Here is a 14711-nt window from a genome sequence, read left to right on the forward strand (position 1 = left end):
GCCTTCCCCCACAATATTATCTATGTGGTCTTTCCAACTGAAGTTGTTCGTAATTTTAACACCCAGGTACTTAGTTGAATTAACAGCCTTGAGAATTGTACTATTTATCGAGTAATCGAATTCCAACGGATTTCTTTTGGAACTCATGTGGATCACCTCACACTTTTCGTTATTTAGCGTCAACTGCCACCTGCCACACCATACAGCAATCTTTTCTAAATCGCTTTGCAACTGATACTGGTCTTTGGATGACCTTACTAGACGGTAAATTACAGTCTCATCTGCGAACAACCTAAGAGAACTGCTCAGATTGTCACCCAGGTCATTTATATAGATCAGGAGCAGCAGAGGTCCCAGGACGCTTCCCTGGGGACCACCTGATATCATTTCAGTTTTACTCGATGATTTGCCGTCTATTACTACGAACTGCGACCTTCCTGAAAGGAAATCACGAATCCAGTCGCACAACTGAGACGATACCCCATAGGCCCGTAGCTTGATTAGGAGTCGCTTAATGGTGCAAAGATTATTATCATAACATTATGAAGGGAATAACTTATTCTTAACCGATTCTTGATGCAATTGTGCTGAAGCGGCCAGCGTGTCCGTTCGAAGTACGATCGGGCGGAGGTCACAGGCCGGCTGGTGAACCCAGTGCGCTGAACTTTGGTACGGTGTCGGCGCTATTATTCAATCGCGGAGCACCCTAGAATGAATGACATGCCGGATCAACAGTGTTCTGAAACGTTCTTTGTCTTCTGTGCTCAAATATTTGGTTTCACCTGGACAGTGAAGCGGCAGTAAGTTTATCTTCTAGTGTAAACATACTATTCGAAGATCAGTTTTGTTTCCATCTGCTCTGCAAACGGCGAGCACATGCTGGACCGTAGTCTGTTTCACCGAAGTCTACTTTCATTTTAACGGTTTCCAATTATTACCAGAAAACACTGAAACTCGAACAAGTCATCCATTCTAGTCTGATACGCACACCAACACTTGAGCTTCATATTCTTGTATTGCCCTAGAAATAAATTATAAATTGCCGTAATCCCCCCAGGGATTTCGGGGTGTTTTCATTGCTTATACGCTTGACGTAGGACTTGATAATTCCCTCGATTTGAAACCCAGTTGAGAACTCTTTTTTCCTTCTCGCATTCCGCTGGGATTAGGCTGAAAATAATCGAAGTCTACAATGGACGCGATCTACGACAGCCCGTCCTACCTTATAAAGGACGTGAAAAAGGAAAAACAAATGTTAGTACTGGAGGTGTGGTATGACAGAATCAGAAACTTCTTCTAGAGGGGCAACTTGTTATTGAAAAAAATAGATCGCGCTAAATGCCTGGCAGAATAGGAATTACTTGCAGAAAAACTATTATGTTACTGCTTTAAGTATCTACATTATTGATGGAAATGAGTGTGGTACAGTTTTTTACTCACCTCGTCAAGTAAAGAAATCAGTATAACAGCAATAATAATGAAACTTCCTGGCAGATTAAAACTGTGTGCCGGACCGAGACTCGAACTCCGGACCTTTGCCTTTCGCGGGCAAGCGCTCTACCGACTGAGCTACCCAAGCACGACTCACGCCCGTCCTCACAGGCAGGAGACGGCTGGCGGAAGTAAAGCTGTGAGGACGGGGCGTGAGTCGTGCTTGGGTAGCTCAGTCGGTAGAGCGCTTGCCCGCGAAAGGCAAAGGTCCGGAGTTCGAGTCTCGGTCCGGCACACAGTTTTAATCTGCCAGGAAGTTTCATATCAGCGCGCACTCCGCTGTAGAGTGAAAATTTCATTCTAGCAATAATAATGTTATCGCCACGCGGAGTGGGCGCGAGGTTTGAGACGCCATGCACAGATTGCGCGCCACCTCCCGCCGGAGGTTCGAGTCCTCTCTCGGGCATATATGTGTGTGTGTGTGTGTGTGTGTGTGTGTGTGTGTGTGTATTGTCCTTAGCATAAGTTAGTTTAAGTTAGTTTAAGTAGTGTGTATGTCTAGGGGCCGATGACCTCATCAGTTTGGTCCCTTAGGAATTAACACACACTTGAACATTTTGAATGTTATCATTCAATATGGGCTGTGCAAAACAGCATCCGGTCACATTTGCATTTATGAATCTATCTGTAAATGTTTATACTCTTTTGTGTTTAATATTCCTTACTCAGGAATATTAGTATTGAACTCTACGATACATACAGACAGGTACATTTCATGTACGTGGAGGATTATAATTATGAGGTATGTTCAAGAGAGAGAGAGAGAGAGAGAGAGAGAGAGGGTCGTAAAAGAGAAAAATTACCTTGTCTGTACTTCAAGTAAGCCATCGTCACGTATTTTTGTTACTGTACAGTAGAAACTACGTAGCTGGCTAGGAGACGTGCTCTATAGCTTACAAGTAAAAGCGTAAATGTTAAGTTGTGATTGCCAGGAGTACATATTTCGTATACATGTATTATACATCACTTAATGTAAAAGTGTAGACCGTTGACGCACTAGGTTTTTTTTAAAGCAGGCATTAATTTGAACCTACTGATTAAATTGAAGATCGGAAAAATTACTAATAGTAGGAAGTACAACGCCAAAAGAGCAATCTGAAGCTTTAGTTTCACCGACAGCGTAGATCCCAGAGACATTTAACTATGAAAGAAAATATTATCTTTCACTCTGTCTTATAGCATTAAGTGTAGCCAAACTCACCCTCGTCAATCATTCACAAACGTTTTAGGCCACAGAATTCTTCCTGATGTCTTGCGGAAACCTAACAAACTCCACAAATCATTATGTATCGACCAAGTGTTTGTTAATTTTATTGGAATGTTGTTACAAACGCAAATAAAGAGTTTTCCACAGTCAGAGATACAACGATTAATGTAAGCTTTTCACATCGAAGTCACTTTTGAACATTTTGTACGACATTTTTTAAAATTCTGCTGAACGTCAACAGTGCTTTCGCGAGACCGCACATTTCGAGAATTACTCTCCCTCTTGCGATCAAACTGTGTAGCCATATCAACATTTCTTGCTGCTGGGGTCTCAGCAGCTTATACAGTATTTACGTAACAAGAACTTACTTGATCTGCAAGTTTACTGCGACAGCATCTCAGTAAGCAGTTTTCCTTTGGGTGCTAAGAAATCGCTAATCGTGTAACGATTAACCGTATAAATATTAAAGTTAATCTCAGGCTACTTTTCAACATAATTTCCTTCACCGCAAAAAAATATCTTAGCCTTGGTTTGGCTTTGACTGCATCTTGAAGCGTTTACAAAACGCTGGGATGATATCTATTTTTCGTGCAAGGGATAACATGGTAATCACTGGAAGCAAAATCTGAGCGGAATGTAGGACGGCCGAGCCACTCCCATTTGAAGTTTGCCAGAACCTCTCGTTAGTGGTGTGCGGGCGAGCATTCGCAGAGCGACAAAACCGCGCCAGAACACAAAGCACTGCGTAACTTGGTCTGGACGGCTCATCATCATAATTGCTTCGTTCTATAAATTGAGCTAACAATATGTTCCGCCAATCCCCAAAGATAGAGACCATAACTGTTTCACTGAGGACTATCGCCCTGTAGTTCCTCATTTCAATCGTCACACGAAAGTCAAAAGGACATCAAAGTAAGCGGCAATGGGTTAGAGAAGCATCTGAAATCGCTCAACAGAGGAAAGGGCGCTCGCCCATACGGGATACCAGTACGATTCCACACAAGATATGCGAAAAAAATTTCTCCTCTTCTAGCAGAAGTGTACCGTAAGCCGATAAAGGAGCGAAGAGTTGCTAGTGATTGGAAAAAAGCGCAGATCATTCCCGTTTTCAAGAAGGGTCTCGAACAGACACACAAAACTATAGGCCTATATGCCTGACGTCGGTCTGTTGCAGAATTTTGGAACATGTTTTATGCTCGGATATTACGACATTTATAGAGACCGAAAATCTCCTCTGCAGGAATCAACATCCGCTCCGAAAACAACGGTCGTCTGGAATTTAGCGTCCCGGCGGAGGTTCGAGTCCTCCCTCGGGCATGGGTGTGTGTGCTTGTCCTTAGGATAATTTAGGTTAAGTAGTGTGTAAGCTTAGGGACTGATCACCTTAGCAGTTAAGTCCCATAAGATTTCACACACATTTGAACATTTTTTTGGAATTTAGCTGTCTCCTTTCGTCCACGAGACCCAGAACGCAGTAGCTGCCAGGCGCCCAGACCGATGCCGTGTTGCTTGACTTCCGCAAGGCGTGAAGAACATCAGACCAGCTGTGTGACAGAAACAGAATACAGCATGTCGTGCTCCATGGAGAGAAATCCTCAGACTTAAATTACCTTGGAGGGTACCCAAAGGGGCTGCTCTAGAACCACTATTTTTCACAGAATGTGTAAATGGACTGGTAGATTACGTCGGAATTTCCCTGAAGCTTTTCGCGGATGAAGCTGTCTTATAGAGAGAAGTCGCAATGCTAGAAAATTGCATCGAAATGCAGGAAGACCTGCAAAGGATCAAAGCTTGCTTCAGGGATTGGGAATCGGTCCTCAGCATAAACGAATGTAACGTATTTCGTATAAATAGGCAGAAATACACATTACTGTACGATTACTCGATTGAAAATGGTTCAAATAGCTCTGAGCACTATGGCACTCAAGATCTGAGGTCATCAGTCCCCTAGAACGTGTTGTTGTTGTGGTCTTTAGTCCTGAGACTGGTTTGATGCAGCTCTCCATGCTACTCTATCCTGTGCAAGCTTCTTCATCTCCCAGTACCTACTGCAGCCTACATCCTTCTGAACCTGCTTCGTGTATTCATCTCTTGGTCTCCCTCTACGATTTTTACCCTCCGCGCTACCCTCCAGTACTAAATTGGTGATACTTCGACAATCATCGGTTATTTTGCTCCCTAAATTGCAAACCTCCATTACTACATTAAGTGTCTCATTTCCTAATCTAATTCCTTCGGCACCACCCGAGTTAATTCGACTACATTCCATTATCCTCGTTTTGCTTTTGTTGATGTTCATCTTATATCCTCCTTTCAAGACACTGTCCATTCCGTTCAACTGCTCTTCCAAGTCCTTTGCTGTCTCTGACAGAATTACAATGTCATTGGCGAACCTCAAAGTTTTTATTTCTTCTCCATGGATTTTAATACCTACTCCGAATTTTTCTTTTGTTTCCTTTACTGCTTGCTCAATATACAGATTGAATAACATCGGGGAGAGGCTACAACCCTGTCTCACTCTCTTCCCTACCACTGCTTCTCTTTCATGTCCCTTGACTCTTACAATTGCCATCTGGTTTCTGTACAAATTGTAAATAGCTTTTCGCTCCCTGTATTTTATCACTGCCACCTTCAGAATTTGAAAGAGTATTCCAGTCAAGATTGTCAAAAGCTTTCTCTAAGTCTTCAAATGCTAGAAACGTAGGTTTGCCTTTCCTTAATCTTTCGTCTAAGGTAAGTCGTAAGGTCAGTATTGCCTCACGTGTTCCAACATTTCTACGGAATCCAAACTGAACTTCCCCGAGGTCGGCTTCTACCAGTTTTTCTATTCGTCTGTAAAGAATACGCGTTAGTATTTTGCAGCCGTGATTTATTAAACTGATAGTTCGGTAATTTTCACATCTGTCAACACCTGCTTTCTTTGGAATTGGAATTATTATGTTCTTCTTGAAGTCTGAAGGTATTTCTCCTGTCTCATACATTTTGCTCACCAGATGTTAGAACTATTTAAACCAAACTAACCTAATGACATCACAAACATCCATGCCTGAGGCAGGATTCGAACCTACGAGCGTAGCAGTCGCACGGTTCCGGACTGAAGCGCCTAGAACCGCTCGGCCACACCGGCCGGCTTACTCGATTGAAGAACAATCATTGGAAGCAGTTATTTCCATAAAACATCTAGGAGTATGCGAACGGAGTGATATGAAGTGAAGCGATCACATAAAGCTAATCGTGGGTAAGACAGAAGCCAGACTGAGATTCATAGGAAGGAGATTTAGCCCACCAACAAAGGAAGTAGCGTACTAAACAGTGGTTAGACCACTATTTGAAATTGATCGTCAGTCTGGGATCAGTATCAGAAAAGACTGACGGAGGTAACAGAAAAAAATCCAAAGAAGAGCACCGCATTTCCTTACAGGTTCATGTGGTAGAACGTCACGGAGATGCGCAGCCAGCTCCAATGGCAGACCCTGCAAGACAGGCGCTCTGCATCATGGTATGGTCCACTGTTAAAATTCTGAGAATGTACATTCTTAGAAGAGTAAGAAAGAGAAAAAAAATACTGCTTCCTCCTGCGTATATGTCTCATGTCTCATCGCCAGTAACGAATGATGTACACAATTATCTCGTTTATTTTTTTATACTTTTTTACGACACAATCACATAAGCATTTCACAATGTCGTAACCAGTTTCGACTAGCGTGTGGCTCTTCAGATTAAACACACATGCAGCAAGCGGTTTCGGTTGTTTCCTCAATGTTACAAGTTATCCTGAAGAATGACCACTGTTTATCAAAACTGTTTACGGCATTGTGAAATACTGACGTGAATGTGTCGTAAAAATATATGTGGATAAAATAGAGGAAAATCAATCAATCTCCAAGACAGTTTGATAGCGTTTGATTGCGTACTGTAGCAGAACCTGAGAGCCGAACCTAATTGACAGGTCTTACGTCCGTCATAATTCACGATTCCTGCGGCCCCTAATATCTCAGTTACTGCGTCGAACAAAACTGTAATGAAACATAAGAAAAAAGTCATATAATTTGAACCATCAACCGTACAGTTTCTGTAAATGTTTCGTCCAACCTACGGAGAAGGGCATCGGTTTTATTCCGAAGTTGAAGCACTATTCATTCATGTATTTATATACCTCTCAGATGTTATAACTTCGACAATGCGAACCAAAGCTAACTGGCCATGAAACGACAAGTACATAGTTTACGGAACGTAAATTAGAAAATTTATAAACAAAAGCATTAAAGAGCTAATAAAACACGAAGAAACGTGATGGAGTATATGAAGGAACAAACATGAAATGTATTCGGAGTTTTGAATACGGACAAACGTCAGCTGTATAATGGAATGACGACGATGAAAATTTGTGCCGGATTGGGACTCGAACGTGGATTTTCCGCTTATCTGGAGCGGTCGCCTTATCATTTGGCTACCCGAGCATAACTCTCGGCCACACCCAAACTTCCATACGTCGTCAGGCATCTGCCTACAAGCTGTACTCATACATCCATTATGTATATTCCCGCACAGGAGAGACATTTTACTTGCACGTCGCTTGCCCGGTGTCAGCGAATAAATACAATTTTGCAGTGCCTTTGGTTTTTCGAATTACCATACAATGTTCCTTGGGACATGCACGGAAACGCATGCATGTCCGAAGGAGCAGGCACTGCGAGGACTACAGCAGTTATGAAATACATGAAATGTATTCGCAGTTGCAAATATAGTCAACCATCAGTTGCACAAGGAACAGGAATGTCATTTATATAACTTCGAGTCGACTGTATAGCGGCCACTTTGTGAACTGACACTGCAGATTTGTCTGACTACCATTTTCTCAGTTAGGTATATTTTTGGTTGGTGCACACAGTTGCCCCAAAATACAGCATCGAAAATATAGCGCCGTACAAGATAATATAGCCAAAGTAACCAAACTAAAGAAGCCTCCGCGTTTCAGTGTCAGAGAGAGCGAAGATTAATTTTATAGTGAAGATAGTATCATTCAGTTTCTCCGCAAGATATGGAACGTAGTACTTCCACAAAAGCCACTGAATGACCACGTTGGAACAATAAAAATTCACTTTCAGAAAAGTACCATATTAAAACCTGTATGCATTGCGTTTGGTTACGTTCAAGTGTTAATCTGTTCTTTGAAGGCCAAGTGCGTTTGTAACTAACTACGCTACTAGTAACATTTATAGTACGTTCCACGTCTTTCACAATAACTTCCCTGCCATCTGTGAAGAGAAAGTTTTTGACTCATCTGTCATGCTTTGTGGATGATCAGTGATACATATCAAGAGAAGGAATGAATCCAGAACAGAATCCTGTGGCACCCCTCAGACTCAAACTCCTTCCCTGTATGTCGACGCTGGAGGACAACGCTCTGCTTCCTACTGTTTTCATTATCTCACAACTCTGTCACTAAAAGCTCTCCATCCGTAAACTGCACATATTTCCCATTGAATGGCTGTGTTTTTTTCTCACGGAAAACGAATCGTTCCACACACTACAAACCCGCAAATTTTGCGATTGTACGAGTGCACGCTGAAAAGTAATGGCTCCCAATTTTTCATGTGCAAGCTCCTAAAGATTTTTAAATAAAACAAATGTTATTAACATTCTGTATCTTTATTTTTAAGGTCTACATATTTATTTGACAACATTACTCTGCAGACTAACATATTTCTCTCACCGAGAGAAACGAGAGACCAGTTTGTTGTTATCGTCACTGTGGAATGTTTGACTTTGTTGCCGGAACCAAAACCGCACTCCTGCTTGCGCCCCTTGATCACCGTTTAACTTAAGTCTTCGATGGAGTTCTTTGAAGTATGAATACGGATGAAAATCGGATGGGGCCAAGCTGGGAGTGGATGGAGGATGATCGATGATAGTGGACTCTAGGCGTCGGATTGTCGCAGATGTCGCAATACTCGTGTGTGGTCTGACATTGTCGTGTTGAAGGGGAGGGTGCTCCGTCCGTGGACGAACTCTTCGAATTCGATTACAACATGCTGTTTCTCACGCATCAATATTGTTACGTTACACGCCGCTACGTTACACGCTATAGTTCGGAGCCGTCTAGCGGAAGAGGGCTGCAAATATGTAGACATGAATAGTAAACATGTAGAATGTTAATTACGTTTGATTTATTTACATAGCTTTAAGAGTTTTAATATAAAAAAATTCGGATGCATTATTTTTCAGCATTGCTTCGTAACATTCGACACCGTTGTCACACTAGACACAACGTTGCAGCAAATTTCTCTCTCTGGCTTCTGGTCGAAGCTACATACTGGCGAGCAGCAGACGTCGCTGCGCATCCTTTTGCCCGTGCAGTTTACAGGCAGAAATATTGTTCCGAATTTTTCAAGTATTATCTCATTATTGATTAGAAACATCGATGGAACGATATATTCTAGAGACAATATCCTCAAATATTTCGTAAATTTGCGGCGTAGTTTCGAACACGACAATCCTGTTCATTGTTTCTCAAAGAATACACCTGTTTTCATTTACGAGGGTATCGTCCAAACGAAATGTAAGTTTCTTTCTAAGCAACAAAACTATTATTAAGTTATCGAAACAAAAGATTGGTGATATCGCTTTAAGATCTCCGTTTTTTCCTTTCTGTCTCAGATGGCGTGGAAGTTTACGAATAACATTAGTCGAGACTCAGCAGAAATACTTTTAGCTCTGAAGTTCAAGAAATTACTATTCATTGAACCGCAGCATTTGGACATCCCTGTATGACACCACTACACGAAACAGTTTATGGAGAACTATCTGACGTCTGATTCTGTTACCATTTTAAAATGTTTAATAGCAACTGCCAAAGAATGCTGCTTCTTGGAAATCATCGTCTATTTTTTTATACATATCAGAGCTTGTTTGGTATAGCAATCATTAGTACACAATAAGCCACATTTTAAAAAAATAGCCGTCGAAATTGGTACTCAGAGATACGACTTAAAAGAACACTAGGGGTCCTGTATTTATTTCGAAACAGCTTTGATGGGTACCCCTGACTAACGGACTACCGTGTACACGATTTATGCGATGTTTAGTAGTGCCGTAAACAACTAAAAATGAGAATATTTATCGTGTATATGACCAGCATTACAGTCACATATGTTTAAAATGACAGTTGCCAATAGCGACACTAGAGCTACTGTTATCAGCAGCAACTTAAGTTAGAAGTGAGACGCAGCTGGGATGTCCGCGCAAGCAGAGTCACGAGCAGTCACAACCAGGCCTTTCATAGAATGCCAGTGCTGATGGCACTTTTGCATGGTCATCCGAACGGACCATAACGGGACGTCGCCTTTTTCCCCGTGACTTAATGTGGTTGTGGCATACGACACCATATCTCTGCAAATAGAACGAGTCGCAAAACTGACTTTTTGGCATAGGCTGTGGTGACAGACTAAACTGTAGTGTAGCCCAGAGTGTAGGTTCGGTTCAAGGGTGACAAACTGATTGCGAGTTGCCGAAGCCAACGAATATGAATAAGAAATCTTAGTTCGGGCAACATATCTACATCTACATCACTACTCTGCAATTCATAGTTAAGTGCCTGTCAGAGGGTTCATCAAATCACCTTCAAGCTATTTCTCTACCGTTCCACTCTCGAACAAGACACTAGACAAACCATCACTTAAATGAGGCGGGAGAAAGTTGATTGAAATTTCGTGAAAATATCCTGCAACGATAAACGCCTTTAACACTTGCACCCCAACTCGCTTATCATATACGCAACACTCTCTCCCCTGTTTCACAATAATGCAAAAAGAGCTACCCTTTTTTGAACTTTTCGATGGCCTCTGTCAATCTTATCTGATGCGGATCCCAAGCCACGCAGCAAGAGGAGGGACAAACGTAGTGTAGGCAGTCTTTTCAATAGACTTGTAGCATCTTTTAAGTGTTCTGTCAATAAAACACATTCTTTAGTTCGCTTTCCCCACAACATTAGTTATGCGATCGTTATACTGCAAGTTATTCGTGACTGTAATCCCTAAATGGCTCTGAGCACTATGGGACTTAACATCTATGGTCATCAGTCCCCTAGAACTTAGAACTATTTAAACCTAACTAACCTAAGGGCATCACACAACACCCAGTCATCACGAGCAGAGAAAATCCCTGACCCCGCCGGGAATCGAACCCGGGAACCCGGACGCGGGTAGTAATCCCTAAACCTCCAGGTTTATGTGACTTATCGTTTAAGCGAAAGTTAACGCATTCCTTTTAGTACTCATGTGGATGACTCCACACTTTTCATTATTTAGAATCAATTGCCACCTTTTGCACCAGTCGGGTATTTTGTCTGTATAATTTTGCAGTTGGTTTTGATCTTCTGATGACTTTACGAGACGGTAAATGACAGAATCATCTGCAAACAGTTTAACAGGGCTGCGCGGATTGTCCCCTAAATCAGTTATATAGAATAGGAACGGCAGAGGGCCTACAAAACTTCCTTGGGGAATCCCGCTCATCGCATCCGTATTACTCAATGACTTTCCGTCAGTTACAACGAACTGTAATCTTTGTGGCAGGAAACGACGAATCTATTATCACAACTGAGACGATACTCCATAGGCACGCAATTTGATTAGCAGCCGCTTGTTTGGAACGGTGTCAAACGCCTTATGGGGATCTAGAAACATGATATCAATTTGAGGTCTCCTTTCGATAGCACTCTCTGTTTCCGAACAATAATGAGCTAGTTGTTTACTGATTTGCAGGTGACAGTTTGTGAGTTCGCAAGGCTGTATCGAAGGCTTCATGTAATCGCTTTCGTATACATCGCGTCCTTCGGAGCGGCCCTCAGATAACGAAGTGTCTGTCTCAAGTCTACAGACGTGGATGGAAGTTATGTGATTTCTCCCGGTCTGCCAGGTAACTTGTCACCGAGCGGCACGCCCCTAAGCTAATGTGGCGGAGCAATTACCCGCTATAAAAAGCAATTTTAATACTGAGCCGGAGCATGCAATGGAAACACGAGCCGTGCACTTCGTCTGAAGAAGAACGGTGCCTTTGCCACGCATATCGCGCCGCTCTGATAACACTGCAAGATTAACTGACAGCTGTAACACAAAAGAACAGGAGAACTACTACACTCGTGTAAGCTACATATAATGTGAAGACAACAACACTGTATAGGACTGAACTCAAAATATTAATCGGTTCGAGGTGTACGCGCATTCGTCTGGTACCAGATTTGAGTTTTTCGTAGACTCCCTAAACTGCTTATAGCTGACTCTGGGACGGATTCTCTGAAAAAGATCATGGCCCCTTCACTCCTCATTCTTGTCCAATACGACATTGCGCTCTGTGCCTACTCATATCCTCATCCAATGGAAGTTAAAACCTAATCTTGTTTCCTCGGAAGTCTCAGTTGATCCTTCTCTGTTAGCTATGTGTCAACGCTCAAACATTGTTAGCATAATCCTGGATACATGTTTTTTATATATACATTATATTTAGTCAGGCATATGAGAGTGAAGTTGATGCATGCAATCGCACCGTAATTGCTTAAGATCCGATCTATCGACTTTCCTACAAGCACCTTTATTTAAACTGTTACAGTTGTCACCACTAGCGAGAAGTATGTCATATGTGCTGTGATATCTATCAGTCCGTGAGTCCGAGACCTAAAATTAAAGTTAAATATATTTTTCAAAATAGTTTCCAATTGGTCTATGCTCACTTTGCGGCAAGTAGTTAGATAATAAACAAGATCACAAGTTAAAGTATACGTAATTTCGAAGGCCTCGTATTTGCAAAAATTGAACTTCTTATTCCCGTCCAGCTATCTTCACTTGGGTTTTCCGTCGTTTATTTGTATCATTTGACGCGGAGCCTCCAAATAAATCAGAAAAAATTTCCTTCCCGTGCTTGGGCACCTGGGCTACAGTTTCGTCACTAATAACACAGATAGAACTTCAGACTTTAGCATTTCTTTGCAATGTATGCAGAACCGCTGCAGTAAGCTGCGTTCATAAAGGATAAATTTCGATATTAGTGGCAATACTTTACGCAACTGGAACAGTACTGCAGAAATGCTGAATTGGTCACTGGTGAATGAATGAATGATTTTAGTATTACGTGTTTCGGAATAACCCATCATCAGATATCATATCGAGTTGTACAAATGAACTGAAGTAATATGTGCATGCATAACAAACTAGTCTGCCTCTGACAGTTATAACATATAACTTCAGTACATTTATACAAATGGTTCAAATGGCTCTGAGCACTATGGGACTTAACATCTGAGGTCATCAGTCCCCTAGAACTTAGAACTACTTAAACCTAACTCACCTAAGGACATCACACACATCCATTCTCGAGGCAGGATTCGAACCTGCGACCGTAGCGGTCGCGCGGTTCCAGACTGCAGCGCCTAGAACCGCTCGAGCACACAGGCCGGCTAGTCCATTTGTACAGTTCGATTTATCTCATATCTGATGAAGGTTTGTACGAAAACCTTAATATTAGTGATTCATTCACCAGCTGATGAAGTTTCATTAACTGACGTGTTCAGCATTTGTGTAGTACTGTTCCCAGTATATAGTATGGTCGCGTGTTTTCTGCACGACTTCTTGAAGCATCTCGAACGAATACTTCATGTGGCTCAGATTTTTGTTTACACTCACGTGCCGCTTCATGCTCTGATTGTGTCCCTGCAGACTGGAAAAAGGAGGGGATCAGTAGCTGAATGGGTAAGTTGCACTCAGTCCACAGTCTATTGTCTCAGTTCGCAGTCGCACGATTTTTTTCTGCCACGGACCACTTCTTTTACTTCTCACAATGACTTGTGTAGGCGAAAAGTGGTGAGCTACGCCATCGTTTGGAATGCTCGCTCCATTGTAGGCCTCCCTACAACTGGTCGGTTGAGACAGTTCGAAGGGCGGAGGAAACAAGTGCACATTAGCTGCTACAGGATCGTGCGTAATAAAGCAGTGCGATGTTGAAACCAGCCTTCAGGTTGAGGACAGTACTGTTTTGGTGGTTCTGGACATCCACACAAACGAAAGTTCAAGTTTCTGGCAGCTTGAAAGTAACTAGAATGTTAATTCAACGTCGACGGTTCCAGAAATGGTGAGCTGTTTTATGCATTCAACACGACACTGGGAGGACTAGAGAGGTGACTGCTGGAGCGAATAAGCACTGCGTGCGGGCTACTGGACTCAACACTCTGGACGATGGAACCAGACAGAGCGGATCAGCTGAGGAGGCGCGGCCAGCGTACGCACCTCATGGTTGCAGCAGCAGTCTCACGCACTCGACGCGATGCGCAGCCAGGTACGCAGGCAGGCAGAGAGGCGCGAGCGGGCGTTCTATTCCTGGACGCAGCCGCGGCCGAACTGGCCATGTTGTCACCGCCGCCGCCGCCGCCGGTGCCCCCCCCCCCCCCTTCCCCTCACCAATCCACCGGCGCCCCCACTGCAGCCGCGCGCGTCTGCAGCGACCGCTGCCGCCGCTTCTGGAAGGCGACCTTGCCGCACGCGCAGCGGCCTGCAGCGCCTGTTAAAGGGCCACGCGCTTTGTTTTGGTGCGGGCTGCACCCACCGGTGCGTCATCGGAGTTTCTCCGAGCCATACACAATGTGCAAGCTATACAGCTGGTCTCAAATTCACTCGAGTTGTGGGATGTTCGCTTCCCATTGTCAATAGAAGGAAACATCTTGTATCTGGTCCGTCTCCAGTCTCTGGACAGTGTCGCTGCCTCCTAACGGAAGTGTAGTGTTGCAACGTCCCCTTAGAAAATGGCTCTGAGCACTATGCGACTTAATTTCTGAGGTCATCAGTCGCCTAGAACTTAGAACTAATTAAACCTAACTAACCTAAGGACATCACACACATCCATGCCCGAGGCAGGATTCGAACCTGCGACCGCAGCGGTCACGCGGTTCCAGACTGAAGCGCCTTTAACCGCACAGCCACACCGGCCGGCTAAACGTCCCCTTAGAAAAATTTATGAATGACTG

The 14711-nt window shown here is 43.2% G+C and overlaps 1 protein-coding gene across 1 annotated transcript in view; it reads right to left on the reverse strand.

Annotated features, from left to right (window-relative positions):
- Positions 1-14080, reverse strand: part of LOC124595216 (leucine-rich repeat-containing G-protein coupled receptor 5-like) — a 377880-nt gene extending 363800 nt beyond the window's left edge. Inside the window, exon 1 of the mRNA XM_047133860.1 lies at positions 13978-14080. Coding sequence (XP_046989816.1) covers positions 13978-13982 — 5 coding nt within the window. The 5' untranslated portion in view covers positions 13983-14080. The remainder of the gene's footprint in view (positions 1-13977) is intronic.
- Positions 14081-14711: the final 631 nt, after the last annotated feature.

Source organism: Schistocerca americana, chromosome 2, assembly GCF_021461395.2.
Source record: "Schistocerca americana isolate TAMUIC-IGC-003095 chromosome 2, iqSchAmer2.1, whole genome shotgun sequence".
NCBI classification, from domain to species: domain Eukaryota; kingdom Metazoa; phylum Arthropoda; class Insecta; order Orthoptera; family Acrididae; genus Schistocerca; species Schistocerca americana.